Source organism: Gymnoscopelus microlampas (genome assembly GCF_963454915.1).
Source record: "Gymnoscopelus microlampas genome assembly, chromosome: 12".
Taxonomy (NCBI): domain Eukaryota; kingdom Metazoa; phylum Chordata; class Actinopteri; order Myctophiformes; family Myctophidae; genus Gymnoscopelus; species Gymnoscopelus microlampas.
The window spans coordinates 15,405,743-15,424,240 of record NC_139949.1 but is presented as its reverse complement, the minus strand read 5'-3'; the positions used below and the strand labels follow the sequence as shown (position 1 = coordinate 15,424,240).

General features: G+C 42.1%; 1 protein-coding gene across 1 annotated transcript in view; it reads left to right on the top strand.

Annotated features, from left to right (window-relative positions):
- Positions 1–18,498, top strand: part of LOC311056515 (actin-binding LIM protein 3-like) — a gene marked incomplete at its 3' end in the record, with an annotated part of 78,525 nt that overhangs the window by 49,877 nt on the left and 10,150 nt on the right. The window contains exons 9-16 of the mRNA XM_084073193.1: positions 444–518; positions 2,545–2,706; positions 3,236–3,265; positions 5,412–5,523; positions 6,417–6,524; positions 11,642–11,692; positions 13,925–14,029; positions 15,490–15,554. Of these exons, the coding sequence (XP_083929319.1) occupies positions 444–518; positions 2,545–2,706; positions 3,236–3,265; positions 5,412–5,523; positions 6,417–6,524; positions 11,642–11,692; positions 13,925–14,029; positions 15,490–15,554 (708 nt within the window). The remainder of the gene's footprint in view (positions 1–443; positions 519–2,544; positions 2,707–3,235; positions 3,266–5,411; positions 5,524–6,416; positions 6,525–11,641; positions 11,693–13,924; positions 14,030–15,489; positions 15,555–18,498) is intronic.

The following is an 18,498-nucleotide window of genomic DNA, read 5'->3' as shown; positions in this document are numbered from 1 at the left end:
AAAATATCAGATCTACAAGCTCACAATGTTGCGAGCTTGTAGATTTGATATTTTCACTACTTCTTAACATTTTTTGTATGTATTTATGGACATACTTTGATTTTTTTATTTGATTTATAAAATCCTTTTGAAAAATTTTGGAATAGTTTTTTAATCGATGAAAAGTTGTGATTTTTGTTTTTGTTGAAACTTTTAAAAAATCTTTTGAAATAACATATTGTTTTTAAATGTAGGAAATGAGAAAAAAGGGGATCTTTACGCACGACCCATAAAAATTGGTCTGCGACCCAAACATGGATCCCAACCCATAACTTGGTAGGTCAGCCTACAGGCTCTGTCTGTCACTTACACTTTTTACTTGTGTGTGTGTGTGTGTGTGTGTGTGTGTGTGTCTGTGCGTGTGTCTGTGCGTGTGTCTGTGCGTGTGTCTGCGTGTCTACCAGTTGAGACGCACATCAGAGACCGCATCCATCTCGCCTCCAGGCTCCAGCCTGGGATCTCCTCACCACCTGGTCTGTGTGAGTACACACCCTGTCACCGCTAGAGTTACCCCCTCCAATGTCAACTGTCACTGTCGATCAAACCGTAACCAACAGAGATGTGAGCTACGAGCTGTGACCGCCTCGCTGGAAAACTCTTTTCTCTTCTGTCTGTCGGCTTTACTTTTTACTTTAGATTCTCTGCCTTGCTGTCCCTCTTGATCTATCTGTACTCTGTCTCCCTGTTTCCTGTTCTTTGTCTTCTCTCTGTCTTTGTCTCAGATTGTGTCTGTATTTGTACTGTACATATCCATCGCCAGCTTCACCAAACCTGCCATCATCCCCCTTTGTAAAATAATTCATGACCAGCATATCATTATGCTTCCCTGAGTTAAAGGACAACTTTGTTTTTTTACAACCAAGGTTTATATTTGAGCTTGTAATTAAAGTAAATAAATGATGAGTGTAATTTTTTTTTCATTTACTGCTTTCTATAGTTTTAGCATTTTTTGCGATATTTTTTACAGTGGGCGGGGGCATTCTGTCCGGTGGCTAAATAGGCCTTTTTTACACAAAAAAAAAGGTCCGGCTGTCTGAGATGGCCAGATGTGAGTTATTGGGGGCTAGAAGAGCTACTGTAAATAATAATAAAGAAAACGCCGGGTTAATGTGTTAAAAAAAATACATATTTAGCCACCGGACAGAATGCCCCCGCCCACTGTGAAAACACTGTAAAAAAGATTGTGAAAATTGCTAAAACTATAGAAAGCAGTAAAATTAAATTTTTTAACACTCATCTTTTATTTACTTTAATTACAATCTAAAACATAAACATTGGTTGTAAAAAACCAAAGTTGTCCTTTAAAGGAGTAGTTCACCCGAAAAAAAAAGTATTTTCTATCAATTATACACCCCGTGAAGCCTTGAAGCTTTTTTTTTTTTGTCGCATTCCTGAGTCAATAATTTAATGACTCCGCAAGTATCCTACCGGAGACTCTGCCAGGAACTACTCTTTGGTCAATGCAAAAAAAATATAATTGGTGATTGGCTCCTCCCCCTCTTCAACTTCACCCTTCCAAATAACTCGGCACACTCATCTTATCGATGTGATAGTGCTGAGGCCTTACGGGTCCATTTGGTTCCAGTTGTTCACTCCCGAGTTAAGCACCCGAACCCGACTTTGCTGTGAGCTTGTAGATCTATTTTTTTTGTGCTATTAAAAATGGTCAAAGTGGTTAATGAACACTAGGATTTTAAAATGTTCAAAAAATGCAGATCTACAAGCTCACAACACTATTTGCCATACAACGTATAGTATAGTAATACAGAATAAGTATATAGGGCTTAAGTGGTTATAAGGAGGGTAATGGCTATGGGGATGAATGAGTGTTTGTATCTGTTTGTATTGACTGACGGGAAACTGAAGTGAGTGGCGGAGGGTATAGGGATTGAACCTCCTGATGTAGAGGGTGGGTGCACTATGGCCCTCTTCACCACCTGACTGTTATACACAACAGACAGGCTACTCTGCTGGACAACTATATGATTTTGCTGCTTGTGTTCGCCAGTGTATTCTTGGATTGATGTTTGATGTCATCAGGGACCTGTCAACATGAAACTAGTCAATATCTGTCTTTGTGTGTTCACCTATACATCCTTCTGTCTCTCTCTTTTCTCCTTATCTGATACTTTGCTATGTGTGTGTGTGTGTGTGTGTGTGTGTGTGTGTGTGTGTGTGTGTGTGTGTGTGTGTGTGTGTGTGTGTGTGTGCGTGTGCGTGTGTGTGTGCGTTTGTGAGAGAGAGAGAGAGAGAGAGAGAGAGAGAGAGAGAAACACACAATCAACAATACTGCCTCTAGACAGGCTGGTCTGCTCTTTGTGTGTGTGCATGTATGTTGTGTTGCGTAAGAGTGGCGTGTGTGTGTGCGCGCGCGTGCGTGTGCGTGCGTGTGCGTGTGCGAGTGTACGTGTGTGGCGGTGGGAATTAATGAGTGAGTGTTTGCTGCGCTTGTCTGTGGCCATATGTTTGTGTCATGTTGCAGTGTGTTTCTCTCTCGCTCTGCAGACTAAGGCAGACAGTGATGTTTTGGGATACAAACACCTCGCAGCGCTGCCCCGGGTCAAAGCCATCTACGACATCCAGAGACCCGACGTCATCCCATACCAGGCCTACCACGCACACACACACCTCTCTGATGACACACTGGAGGGCTACAGCTGCGGGCAGGTACACACGCACACACACACACACACACACACACACACACACACACACACACACACACACACACACACACACACACACACACACACACACACACACACACACACACACACACACACACACACACACACACAAAACGAGCCGCTTTAATTTGTTCAGAGAGATGATTTTTTGTGCAGGGATATTGGGACTGAAGCTTTCCCGGTTTTAATGGTTTAATTTAATTACAGTAGATCATTTTTAAAATGTGGTCACATATCCATGATCCACTCCATGACGTTGGCTGTGACCCTAAAAATATGGTATATGAGTATGAGTTATACTTATTTCTGTGTGGGACACCATTGTACGACTCAGTATAGATTAGGCATAATACATCAATCAGTATACAATACAGCCGACAGTCTGAGGTCATTGAGTGTTCAGTTACATTGCTTCAGTGTTCCCAGATATAGAACCGAACTGGTCTGAAAACATAAATCATGGTCATTGGATGAAAGATTCTTCTTCTTCTTTTTCTTGTCTCATGCAGTCCCTGGGATCCCTGTCTCCATACTCCCAGGTAAGCAGTATCTCCCTCTCTCTCTCTCCCTCTCTCTCTCTCTCTCTCTCTCTCTCTCTCTCTCTCTCTCTCTCTCTCAATTGTATCATCTTTTTCAATTCAATTCCCAATCTCTATTGGTATCTCCCTCTTTTTCTCTCTCTTCTCAGTCTGTTTTTCTTTCTCAATATTCCCATTTTCTTTACTGTCGCTGCTATGACTCCTGGGAATCTTGCAAAGCAGTACAGTCAGAGTGTAGAAGAGAGAGTAACGTCACGCTTTGATCTCGCCGCAAAGCGGGCTGCTATGGGCTATAGTTCCAAACATTGGAACTATCTCATTGAGACAGAGTACTTCCACATTCCACTCTTACAATGGGAGTCAGCGCTAGTGTCATAGCTCTCTTATACGGCTCTGAGTACAGTACATCAGATGGGCTGTGTTGTTGTTGGTGGTGGTGGTGGTGGTGGTGGTGCGTGCGTGCCTGGATGGTGTAACCTTTCATCATAAAGAGAGTGTCAGTAGTTTTAGAGTAATGTATACCAAGTAATATACCACCAACATAAGAGATGATCAACATACTAGATGATAATATAAGTTATATAACAATGGTAATTACAACAATAATAACATAAAAAGGCCAATAATAGTACATACATGAATGCCACAATGAGGAGATTTGAACAATTTGAAGGGTCTTCCTTGGCTTAGTGGGAATGTGCGTACACAATTTCCCAGCAATCGGGCACTGCATACAGGATTTGAGGCGTTTTGTTCAAAACGGTCCACTCCAGCACATTTTGGAAGCCATTCTTAGCCAATGAGGATGCAATACGAAAAATTGGACAGATCTGTCCTGAGCACATAACTATAGAGGTAATGTGTGCTGATTGGCATGATGTTTAGAAAAAGACCGGTAGGAGTTATATATATTTTTTTAAATGTGCAAAAATCGTCCTCCTGGTGGTGCTATAGCAGGCCGATGTGAGAAATTTGGGGCAGAGATTTTTACCTGGCCTCCAAGGAGTGTGCGTGCACAGTTTCATGCCAATCGGTCCAACAGTGCCGGAGATTAACTGCTCACGGACGGACGGACGGATGGACACTGACGGACAGGGGAAAGAAAAATGATTTCCAGCGACCGCACATAAGTAGCCTTGGGAACCTGAGCCATGTTTCTCCCCCAATCCAACCCTTGATGCTGAGTGCTAAGCAGGGAAACAATTGAGTACCTTTTTTCTTTTATATTCTGTGGTATGACTCAGGCTCTGCCAAGGATTGAACCTTGACCTCCTAATCTCAGGGCGGACACTCTAACCACAATGACACTGAGCTGGTATTCCAGGGACTGTGGCGTAAAATTACATACAATTGTCTCTGTGAGACAGCAGCTATCTGTTTTCTCTTAAGATGAGACAGGGTTCATCTTCCAGTGACAGATAGAGTTTGAGTTTTTGGGAAGGAGCTCTCTCTAACGTCTAAGAGCACTGCCACTGGTGCAATAGCGAATTTATAGGCTGTCCTTATGACGGTGTCACTTGCCGAAAATAGCCAGTTTAGAAGCTCACATTGCGATGCGACACGTTGTGTCACTGGCTATTTTCAGCCAGTGACACCGTTGTACTGTACATCGCCGGTATAAATCAGACCTAAGAGGTGTTGTTGGTTTTCTGCAGCGTTTGTTTACTCTCCTGCATTGCATTACCTGTGCCAAGACTGTGGCCATTCAGTGTAATTGAACATTGTTCATGTTTTTCCTTTTTAATTGTTCAATGTTGATATGGTATTACGACAATTTAATCATCTCTATAAAGATTTTGGGAGCATTGGAGTTTCTTATTACATTTCATTTATTTGGGGCAAAATGTAAACTATTCATAGTACATTTTAAGTTGCTAACAAACATTATTTACTTCAGTTTGTTAGGGCATGAATTATTGGATTTAATTGGTCACTCTCTGGTATTATGATTATGAAGGCCCAAGTGACTGTCCCTTTCTCTCTCTCTCTCTCTCTCTCTCTCTCTCTCTCTCTCTCTCTCTCTCTCTCTCTCTCTCTCTCTCTCTTGCTCACTTAGCGGAAAAACGACAGGGACAATATTGCCAAATATTGAACAACTGTCTACTGTAAGCATTGTGTGTAAATCATGTATGTAAACAACCTGCAGGACCTGTTGGAGAGTGTGGAGCTGAGGACCAGGCGTTCCTCCAGTCCTGCATTCACTGACTCCCCATCACACAGTCGACACGGAGGCTCCCCTCTCAACTACTACCACCCTGGTAAACACACGCACACACACACACACACACACACACACACACACACACACACACACACACACACACACACACACACACACACACACACACACACACACACACACACACACACACACACACACACACACACACACACGCGCGCGCACGCGCGCGCACACATGCACACATGCACACATGCACACATGCACACGCACACGCACACTGTGGTGGAAAAAGTACTCAAATGTTTTACTTGAGTAAAAGTATCAATACTGCAATGTACAGTAGAAGTACTCTGTTACAAGTAAAAGTCTGGAATTCAAAATTGACTTGAGTAAAAGTACAAAAGTATTGGTATCAAAATGTACTTAAAGTACCAAAAGTAAAAGTATTAAAATGTTTGAAAATAGCAGATCTGCAAGCTCGTAGATCGGCTATTTTCAAATAGCCTAGGTATAAAATATGGCTGAAGTGGTTAATGTATGTTTTATAATGTAATAATTCATATCTGCAAAGTAACTAGTAACTAAAGTTTTCAAATAATTGTAGTGGAGTAAAAGTACAATATTTGCCTCTGAGATGTAGTCGAGTAGAAGTAAAAGTATAGACAATTGGAAATACTCCAGTAAAGTAAAAGTACCTAAAACAAAAAAGTACAGTACTTGAGTAAATGTATTTAGTTACTTTACACCACTCCACTCACACACGCGCGCACACACACACACACACACACACACACACGCACACGCACACGCACACGCACACGCACACACTCCAAATCAATGAAATGCTCATTCCACCTTCATCATCCTCTTGGTCTGTGTGTCAGTTTGTCTATCTGGGGAGGCGGGGTCATGCTGTCGCTCACACTCTCTTGCTCTCCCTACACTGTGATTGGCTGGAACTGGCTGCAGGCAGTGAGAGTGGCAGGAGTTCACCCTATCACAGTCAGCTAGACCCCAGGTCTGCCACACCCACCATCACCACCACCTACCAAGCCCCAAAGCATTTCCATGTACCAGGTAGGCTGTCATTCCTAAAAAAACAAAAACAACAACCCAGCAACAAACAATCACTTGAGCTGCAACCCCTAACCTCTCCACCTCAGAGCCCTAACATCTAACACAGCAATATTCCAGTGTTATTAACCACTTTTCGGAATGTCAATTATATTTTTCAAAAATAATTGAGAAAAACAGTATATAGGCCAGAGCAGAGAAGAACTGAACAATTGTTCGTTCACTTGTAGATATGCAATATTGAAATGGCTTTGAGTGGGCGTTATTCAGCCCAGTTTTGTCCATCAGACGGGTTAAATTAACTTTTATGATGTGGACTTTTAGAAAGTGGCGGAGTGTTTATTCAGTTCTGCTCTCTGAACACTGAAGATATTGCTGTGAGCCTTAACCCCCTTAACTCACGCCTATAGAGTCTAATCTTTTCATCAAGTAACCATACTGTCCATAACCATAATGCCCTCATTCCCACCAGGGTTTCGCCCTTACACTAACCCCTCCATTTTCCAAGAACACTCCTCTTAACCCCTAATGCCTTATGTAATGTTTTAAGGCACCAAAGTCTGTCCTCGCCCCTGGTCGGCTTTCATTCTTGACCCCCCTTTGACCCTTTGAACAGCTAACCTCTACATAATCTGCCTCTCGCCCGGATACTCATTTAATGCTGTCTACTCTATTCCCATATGGAGTGGATTCGTTGGGACTGTTGATTATTCAACAGACTTTGGTGAGGTTCCAGTGAATTGATGGATACCAGACTAATATTCGATTCATCTCCTTAGCAGACAAATGATTACATCAATACAATTATCGTATATCATATACAGTATATATATTTTTATATTTTATTTTATATTTATTTTATATCAAACTAGGATCAGTTTTCCCCAATTATTATCGCTGTATTCTGTAAGGATCACTTTTGTCAGAAGAAAACTATTTAATTGCATATTAATCCATTACGACCGGGAACGCATCTGTGTCATTTTAAGATTTATTTGGCTATAAAAAAATAGCAGATATACAAGCTTATAACGCGGCACCGAGTGCCGTGCCATGAGCTTGTAGATCTATTTTCTTTTTAATCGTGGAACAGTTTTGCAAATCTTTGAATATATATATACATATGTTTTAAAGCGAACATTTTGAACTCCGATATGTGCTTTTGGGGGTCCCTAGAACAACATATTTTGAGATGGGGGTCCACGGCCAAATGCATATAATTATGGGGGTCCTTGACATGGACCCCCATAATGGAGCACCACTGATATAGCAACATACTGTTAGGATTTAGTAAACATTTTAGATATGTATTTGGCCCGCGGACCCCATCTCAAAATGTTTTGTTCCAGGGACCCCTAGAAGCAAAGATTTGAGTTACAAATGTTCGCTTTAAATATATATTTATATTAAAAGATTTGCACACATTTTCAAGATTAAAAAAAAATCTATCTCTGCTGTTTTTGAATAGCCAAAGAAATCTTAAAATGACACAGATGCGTTCCCGGATTGAATGGGTGAAGAACGATAATCTAATCGCGATATTCAAGCAGTTACTATCTTTGGTGACATGGCTTTATTCTGGGCTCGTCCATGTGCACACACGGAATGCCATGCCACAGGCACACAGAGCAACAAGCAAAGACCCCCCCCTCACGGCTGGGTCCTACAGAACAGAGCGGCAGCAGCAATGACATATGACAATGACAGTGATAAAGTCAGATGAGCATAAAAAGGAAGCTTGTGTATGCTGCAGCAGGAACACAGTATAGTCAAGAAGAAGCAGTTATAAAGAGCGACAGACTGACAGATGAGCGTCAGCTGATAGGGCAGGAATCGGTTGATGCTCAGTGGACGAGGCAAGACTATCATGACCTGCCAGTACTAATGCTATGTTCTATTATGCGTAGTCATTTAGAACAGTGGTTCTCAAACTTTTTCATGTCAAGGACCCCCCTAAAATGATATGTATTTGGCCGCGGACCCCCACCTGAAAATATGTTGTGCCAGGGACCCCCAGAAGCAAAGATTTGAGTTACAAATGTTCGCTTTACAAAATACATATTCAAAGGTTTCCACACATTTTCACGATTTTTCAAAAAATAGCAGATCTACAAGCTTGTACTGTATATCTGCTATTTTTTGGGAATAGCCCAGACAAAATCCTAGAGTGACAGATTATTGTCACAAACACTGACAAATTATAAAAGGTTAAAGTGGTTAAAATTATTGTGATGCTATATTAACACATTTTGTTGGGGACCCCCTGGAACCGCCCCAAGGACCTGAGAACCAATGATTTAGAATAGTGATGACTAAAAGAGGGTGCTCCTGGCCTTTGTTGTTTGAGGAGGTTAGGCGGTACAAACCTCTATAATCCATCTCTGAGCTACTGCAAACACAATCAGATGGCAATTAAGTGCCAAGTAAATAAATAAATAAATAATTGCCAATAGTGCCAGCGATTTTTCATTTTTTCTTACCTTTTCAAGAAGTCACAGAATATTTGTATCCAGTATGTTCGATCCCCCAAAAGTTGCTAAACACGGAGGCTTTCGCCGTGCTTCCGCGAAAAAAAAAGAAAAAATTTCATCGCGACCCCTCGTTCGCTTGTAAGAAGCCGTTGAAAATAGCATGTCTCGTCAAAAAATGCTAACCAGGAAGTGGATGGAGCAGTAGATCTTGTGATCACGTGATCTCCTAGATCTCTCTATGACTGAGCCTGAAATGGTGGCTCATAGGTTTGCGGAACGGCGCCATCTCGTGGTAAACATTGAAAACACGGTTTTGGACGTGTTACGCGTCTTTGGCACTCTGGGCCTTGGAAAAAATGGACGTGTTACACGTCAATGGCACCGAATTAGTTAGAATCAGAATCAGAAGCAGGTTTATTGTCACATCACAGGTTAAGGTAAAAAAGTGGGCGAAATTCAGTTAATCGTCTAGTTAATTGAGAGATGTAGCACACACATTGTCCGTGGAAGAGTTTCTCACCAGAAATGGCAAAATGTCTCGAGACAAATTATGACAAAGCTTGATGAAAGGTTGATGAAAACAAACAGTGGAGATCCAGGGGTCAAAATCACAGGCAGGGTTGAAAGTTCAGCGTCAAAGCGGAGCAGCAGCAAGTATAGACCCAGCTCATCAGCTTCAGTTTCGGCATATAAAAAAAAAAGCTGAAAAAAGTTTGACTTGTTTTGAAGTTACGCTTTACCTGGGTTCACCCTGTTCTCCTGTGTTCCATTGCACCCTGTTCCTGTTCATCTCTCTTCCTAAACCCTCCCTCAGTTCTTCACACTCTCTTTATTCTTAACCTATTCAATCCGGGAACGCATCTGTGTCACTTTGGATTTCTTTGGCTATTCAAAAATAGCAGATCTACAAGCTCATATATGAGCTTGTAGATCTAATAAAAAGAAAGAAAAAAAGAATTGTGAAAATGTGTGAAAATCTTTGAATATATATTAACTCAAATCTTTGCCTCTGGGGGTCCCTGGAACAAAATATTTTGAGATGTGGGGGTCCGCGGACAAATACATATAATTTTGGGGGTCCTTGACATGAAAAAGGTTTGAGAACCATGATATTATAGCAACAAAGTTAAGTATTAAAGAAAAAAGCTGTTAGGATTTAGAAGACATTTGTAGAATCCCCAGAAGCAAAGATTTGAGTTGAAAATGATTTGCACAAATGTTCACAATTTAAAAGAAATAAATAGTGCCGCGCTATGAGCTTGTAGATCTGCTATTTTTGAATAGCCCAAAGTATAAAATAATGGTTTTAGCTAAAAAATCTAAAATGACACAGTATAAGCCTATATGTGTTCCCGGGTTGAATGGGTTAATGGCTGTTTTTTTTTTTTACTTTTTTCTTTGGTTCCCCTCCATTGTGTCCTCCTCTTATTCCAGCCTTCAATCCATCTCTCAGCTCCTCATTCTTTCTCTCTAGTTCTGCTTAACTCCCTGTCAGCTCTGCCAATGCCTTCCCTGCATCTAACAAATTGCTGTTCGGCAGATGCTTTTATCCAAAGTGCTTCGCCGTATGATGGCTGAATGCATTTTCAGTATGGATAGCCCGGTGGGAATCGAACCGCTAAACGCTGGCAGCGTTAGTGTGCCACACACTGTTCCCAGTGCTGCCTCATGTCATGTCTTTTTTTTTTTTTGGATCATGGATGTTTGTTGGGGGTATGTTTTTTGTCTGGTTTTCCACTGTTATACTAGTGCAGCTTTTGGCTGTTTTGAGGCATTTTTTTGCTGTGTTTGGCTGTTTCCGGGGATGTAGCACTAACATTGGTCTCACCTGGTTTTGGTGGAAGCACTACATAATCACAGCTCATTATGTACTTCTGTTTTAGTTTTCTGATATATATATATATACATACATACATATATGTATGTATGTATGTATGTATGTATGTATGTATGTATGTATGTATGTATGTATGTATGTATGTATGTATGTACAGTATGTATATATATATATATATAATTTTGTTGGTGATATTGTCTGCTTGCTTGTAGTACTGAATTATAGTTAGTATTGTACAGGAAATGTGTACAGAGTCAGTTGTCTTCCAAAGTCACTCAGGAGTTAGTATTGCTAATGGCTCCATGCCTTCCTTTGTATCACTTAACAATTACGCTTTGTTTCTTCCTTTGTCCCAGCCAACATTCTGTCTCTGTCTCTGTCTCTGTCTCTGTCTGTCTGTCTGTCTGTCTGTCTGTCTGTCTGTCTGTCTGTCTGTCTGTCTGTCTGTCTGTCTGTCTGTCTGTCTCTCTCTCATCCCTATTCCTCATTCCCTTGCCATCTGCTGGCGTTCTCTGTAATACGCCTGCATGACTCTTAATCAGCCTCTCCACGTGTCAATCAGGCCGTCTGGATGCACACAACGCTGCTTCTGCTATAACTTGTCTGCTACACGCGCTGTCACCTTTACGGCTGCGACGGGCTGTGATTTGCGCAACTCATAAGGTGTTGAAGGCTCTGAGGGTTTGGGTGATTGAGGGAGTCCCCTGTATGTAAAGCAGGCATCCTCTCCTCTCTCTCCTCTCTCTCCTGTCGTCGGTTCCGTTCTCTTTTTTTTTCCTACTCTGTCTGACTCTGCATATTTGTCTTCCCAGCCTCCGATGAGAGCAATATCTACAGGAAGCCTCCCATCTATAAGAGACAAGGTAAGTCGCGTCTCCGCGTGGTGCCGTTTTTTTGACAGCTTCCCTCCTGTGTTGTTTTCATAATTCTGTCAGAGTCAGAGTCACACGTTTCTTTATGTAATGGGAATGCAGATTGACTCACTCTTTTTGTAAGAAAGATGCCACTTCAAAGGAGTAAAACTTGATTGATTGAACATGGCCTCCTCGCTTTCCTCTGACTAGAGAAATAGAGAGGGTTTCGTCAAGTTATTCAAGGGATGGAAGTCGCATTGTTACTACCAGAGGTGGAAAGTGACTAAGTACATTCACTCAAGTGCTGCACTTAAGTACACTTTTCAGGAATTTTCACGTTACTTGAGTGTTTCCAATTTTCAGTACTTTTACTTCTACTCCACTACATCTCAGAGGCAAATATTGTACTTCTGTACATTGTGGTTCTATGACCCTCTCAGCTTTCCTACTGTCTGTCTCTCCTACACTGTCTCCCTCTCAGTTTTCCTACTGTCTGTTTCTCCCAAACTGTCTCTCAGATTTTTTTGTTTGAACTTTTTTTTTAAATCGAAATAACATATATTAAGGGGCGGCCATAGCTGAGTGGTTAGTGAGCCTGCCTAGGGAGCCAGAGGCCCTGTTTGCACCAGGTTAGATTCCAGGCCAGGTCAGCATATGTGTCGATGAAATTAAATTTGTCCCTTATTTAACCTTTAACCCCTAATTGCTCACAGGTTTTCAGTGGAAACAAGACCGCAAGGACTTTCATGAACGACCTGTTAAAAGGAATTATCCTTATATATATATGTATTTTATGTAGGAAATGGAAAAAAGGAGCTATTTAGTCGCGACCCATAGAAATTGGTCCCCAACCCATCTTTGCGTCGGGACCCATCGTTGCGCCCCGTTGCGCTCCATTGCACCCATTGTTGCGCCCCGTTGCACCCATCGTTGCGCCCCGGTAGAATCTGTAGTTTTCATGGATGTCATAATATGACACCACCATATTATGGTGGGGAAAGCTGTCAATCTGGGTGGGCCCAGATTCTATCTGGCTAACCCGTACAATAGATCCTCCCCTGAGTTAAGGTCCAATTGAATTGAATCAAATTGTTTTGAACTAAACCGAATTGAATTGAAATACAATTAATTAATACACCAATCGAAATACACCAAATTCAGCCTTAATGAAACTAAATTGGACTGTTTAAAGAGAGAAGGACTACAGAAGAGGTGGTGGAAATCAACAGAACAGGTGTATGTGTGGGTGTGTGTGTGTGTGTGTGTGTGTGTGTGTGTGTGTGTGGGGGGGAGGGGGGGGGGTGATAAAAAAGTCAGACAGAGGTGACGAGAGAGAGAGAGACAAACGGTTGCGGTCATCCGTCAACGGTCAGATGACAGCTCAGACAGAGTTACTGCGCCTTACCTCCACCTCTGTACAATTTACTGGCCTCTGCAGACTGCTGACCAGTCTCTGTCTCCCTGCCTATCTCTCTCTCTCTCTCTCTCTCTCTCTCTCTCTCTCTCTCTCTCTCTCTCTCTCTCTCTCTCTCTCTCTCTCTCTCTCTCTCTCTCTCTCTCTGCTTACCGGTATATGTCTGACTGGTTAGCTATTCAAAATAGCAGATATACAAGCTCATAGCGCGTGCCGTGCTATGAGCTTGTAGAAATGCTATTTCTGATATATTCAAATCTTTGAATATACTCTACAGTATATACTTTTTTAAATCAAACAGTTTTAACTCAAATCTTTGCTTCTGGGGGTCCCTGGAACAAAATATTTTGAGATGGGGGTCTGAGGCCAAACACATAATTTTGGGGGTCCTTGACATGAAAAACTTTGAGCACCACTGATATAATAGCAACATAGGTCTTTCAGAAAACTCTTTTTTAGAAGACATTTGTAGAGTCTTTACTATGACAGTAAAGTGTAATTTACATTCAGTCGTACAACAACGTTTTGTGAGCTTGAAGAATGAATCTTGTTCAGAGCTACGGCTCTTGCACAATTATTATTATCGACAAATTGACGTGAAAACATTTTAATTATTTTTTTCATTCATTTTGATTAACTGCTGAAGCCCTACTGTCATGGTGAAACTGAGTGCAGTGCCACCGTTTCTCAATTGAAATGCTGTTCTCGTTCTCTCTTTCTTTCTTTCTCTCTCTCTCTCTCTCTCTCTCTCTCTCTCTCTCTCTCTCTCTCTCTCTCTCTCTCTCTCTCTCTCTCTCTCTCTCTCTCTCTCTCCATCTCTCCAATAGTCAGCAAGAATAAAACCAATGAAAATCTGGTGAACTCCTCTACAAACTGTAATGACATCTACCACCCTGACTCTAACTACTTCCCCTACACTGGTTCTCCTAAAGGTAACCCTCCTCCATCAATACACACACACACACACAGAGGCACAGAAATAGGGGTGGAAAGGCTAAAAACACACACTCAAATGCACATGCACGTCACCCAAACGCACACTCACACACACTGCATGGCTCGCACCCCCCGAAACCTGTCTGCAAGCACTATTATACGCTCACAAGCACACACATAGGTGCTTGCACACACACACACACACACACACACACACACACACACACACACACACACACACACACACACACACACACACACACACACACACACACACACACACACAGGCGCAGAAATAGAGGTGAAAAGGCCCAAACACACACTCACTCACTCACACACACACACACACAGGCTTTCACCCGAACCTGTCTGCAAGCACTACTATACGCTTGCATGCACCCATAGGTGCTTTGCACACAGGGCCATGCACAGAGACAGCGCTCACAACACCTGCGAGCACACACGTCGTCACTGTCAGGGTGGAATAACCTCCTATGTCCAAAACCGTGACTTTTCAGGAAACGGAACGAGATTGGTTCAGAAAGTAGTGAAAATAGCCGATCTGCAAGCTCACAATGTGAGCTTGTAGATCGGCTATTTTCGCTACTTTTTAGCTTGACACTCTTGTGTGATGAAGTGGGGCATTAACCCACTAAGACCGGGAAAGTATCTGTGTCATTTTTAGATTTCTTTGGCTATTCAAAAATAGCAGATATTCAAGCTCATAGCGCGGCACAGAGTGCCCACACTATGTGCTTGTAGATCTGCAATGTTTTAAAAATATATATGTAAATATTAATTTTTATACATTTTTGACAAAAATCTTTGCTTCTGGGGGTCCCTTGAACTAAATATTTTGAGATGGGCGCCCGCGGACAAATACATATAATTTTGGGGGTCCTTGACATGAAAAAAGTTTGATAACCTGATATATTTTTGATATTGGATTTTTGATTATTATTTTTTTTAACTGTTTGGATCCACCCTTTGGATTTAGAAGACATTTGTAGAACCCCCAGAAGCAAAGATTTTAGTTAAAAATGTTCGCTTTAAAAAATACATATATTCAAAGATTTGCACAAATGTTCACGATTCTTAAAAAATAGCCAAAGTGTAAAATAATGGTTAAAGTGGTTACAACAGATGCGTTCCCGGTCTTAATGGGTTAAAAGCCGAAAAAGGATACAAGGTTTCTGCCCTCGACACCGACGACGTACGCCTTGACAGCAACACGCCCACACACACACCTCCATGCAGGCGTACCTACAGCGTGTACCGACACCACCCTGGGGTCACCCCACCGCTGTAAATATAGACACCGTCAAGAACATTCTTTTTTGGCTTATAGTTATTTATTGACTTTCTCTCTCTCTGTCTCTTTACTTCTTTCTCTCTCTGTGTCGTTCCTGTCTCTATTTCTCTCACTCTGACTTTCTATCTCTGTCTCTCTCCCCAGTCTCCAGGGCGAGGAGGTTTTCGTCTGGAGGAGAAGAAGACGGATGGAACCACAATCTAAACAGGGTATGGAAAGAAAATATAATTTTCCACTTGTCTCCTCTTTTTCAATCACGCATCCCTCCCTACAACACATTGTGTGTGTGTGTGTGTGTGTGTGTGCGTGCGTGCGTGCGTGCGTGCGTGCGTGCGTGCGTGCGTGCGTGCGTGCGTGCGTGCGTGCGTGCGTGCGTGCGTGCGTGCGTGCGTGCGTGCGTGCGTGCGTGCGTGGGTGTCTGTTCATGTATGTAAAAAAATAATCTACAGCATCTATATTGCGTAAGTCTGCACTACATTGTGGAGATCTGATCTGATGCCCAGCTTCAGTCGCCAACATCACACACACACACACACACACACACACACACACACACACACACACACACACACACACACACACACACACACACACACACACACACACACACACTCACACGCTCACACACATACAGTAGCGTGCATAATGGGGATGGCAGAGCAGGAGGTAGGGCAGTTGGAAAACGGGGTTAAAGGGTATTTATTGTGATCCCTGGAGGGTAATTACTGCTAAGCATGTGACCCGTCCTATTAGGAGCATGGTGCTGCTCCAGGTGAGCCCACTGGGAGCAATTTGGGGCTCAGTTTGTCTCGCTCAGGGACACCTCGGCGCACACACACACATAACCCCTGGAGGAGCCAGGTGGAGATCGAACCTGTGAACTTGTGAACCATTCCCAGAAGGCCTCTCTACCCAGTGGTGTAATGTAACTAAGTACATTTACTCGAGTACTGTACTTAATAACAATTTTAAGGTATACAAACGTTGTACTTTTACTCCTCGACAATTATTTGAAAACTTTAGTTACTATTTACTTTGCAGATATAATTTATTACATTCTAAAACATACATTAACCACTTTAGCCCTATTTTATACCTAGGCTACTTGAAAATAGCCGATCTACAAGCTCACGACACGTCGCAGCGCGACGCGTTGTGAGCTTGTAGATCTGCTATTTTCAAACAATTTAGTACTTTTACTTTTTGTACTATAAGTACATTTTGATACCAATACTTTTGTACTTTTACACAAGTAAACTATGAAGTCCGGACTTTTACTTGTAACAGAGTACTTCTACATTGCAGTATTGATACTTTTACTCCAGTAAAACATTTGAGAACTTTTTCCACCACTGTTTAAAGTGGAGAGAGAGACAGGAACACGGTAGATAGGGCGGGGGGGTTTCACACTCCAAATGGTCCCGCCGGTCAGGAATCCAACTGGGGACCGGCTGTCAGGGCGATAGAGCCCATGTGGTACACGTTCCTAACCACTCTGCAATCAGGTTGCTCCACAGATCCATACATTAACACTGGGAATATTACTGTGTACATGGGATGAATCAGTGAGGCACTGGTTATACACCTGGGAGGACTTGATTTGGTGACCTACATACTGTCTATGAAAGCTGCCAGCCTCTCTCCAGAAGGCGCTCACCAGTGGTGTAAAAGTAACTAAGTATATTTACTCTACTGCACTTAAGTCAAATGTTTAGCTATTTGGAGTATTTCCAATTTCCAGTACTTTTACTTCTACTCCACTACATCTTAGAGGCAAATATTGTACTTTTACTGCACTACAATTATTTGAACACTTTAGTTACTAGTTACTTTGCAGATATAAATTATTATATTATAAAACACACATTAACACCTCTAGCCCTATTTTATATCTAGGCTATTTGAAAACAGCAGATCTACAGTGACATTTAGTACTTTTACTTTTGGTACTTTAAGTACATTTTGATACCAATTCTTTATTGTTATCAAAAATCAAGGCTGCTTAAAATCAGAACCCCCCCCCCGTACCTATACTTTCTAACAGCTCACCTAAAGGTCTGAACTGTCCGTGGTGCTGAAGTCTCTCTCTCGAGGCCGCTGCTCCCCCTGTTGGCTTTACTTGGAAGTTCAGGCCCAGAGTGATCCAGTATAATGTTGTTGAACACAGATCTTACTGTGTATGTGCTTTCTGTGCTTTCTGTGCGTGTGCGTGTGCGTGTGCGTGTGCGTGTGCGTGTGCGTGTGCGTGTGCGTGTGCGTGTGCGTGTGCGTGTGTCTCTATAGTTTGTGGTCATGTGCACGTGTGTCTGTTAATGTTTAATGAGCTATCTAATTAAATGCAGTTCTTCCCAGAATGCAAAGCAAGGTTCCTATAGGTCATTATCCTCTCTCTCAGTACATCTGAATCACATAAACACACTCTCTCCTCTCTTTCTACTAAACACACACCGCAGCTGTCACACACTTACTGTACAGTACAGTACAGCAACATTTATGTTCTTTATGTGCTGCCACTGTTTAACTACTGTATGTAATTAACACCTATAAGGCGAGGGTTGCATTTCCTAGACCTTCTTTCATGATAATGTTCTCGAGATATGTGAAGTACATACTGACGGGCGTGCAGAGATTTCGTGCATTTATTGTAAGATGTTCTGAGTGGAAGTCAGAGGCATTTTTTTTTAAAGGGGATGAGATATTTTCTGGAGGATAAATAACTTTTAATGCTTCACCCAGCAGCACGTTCCTCAGATGGCTCAGATGAGAGCAATTGGCTACGGCCGCCCCTATTTTGGCTTAAAGTAAATAAGTAAGTAAGTAAATAACTTACCTTACTTACTTACTTACCTAAAAAGAACAGCAATATTGTTTATTTGAAGCGTTGCTACTTCCATTTGGTCCGATGAGGTGTAGACCATCATCACACTAGACATGTAGACTAGCAGCCAGCCTGCAGCTTCACCACTGAACACCACACTGTGATTAGTGGCTTCATTCACACACGGAGACCTGGAGGCGTGAACAATGCTGTTTGGCCACTCAAAATTGCCAAACGGCTTTGGCCACGCCTCCAGGTCTTAAGTTAAGTCATAAGACCTGGTACTTAAGACGCGCAAAATAGGGTCCTTAGTAACTTACTATATCGATACCGTA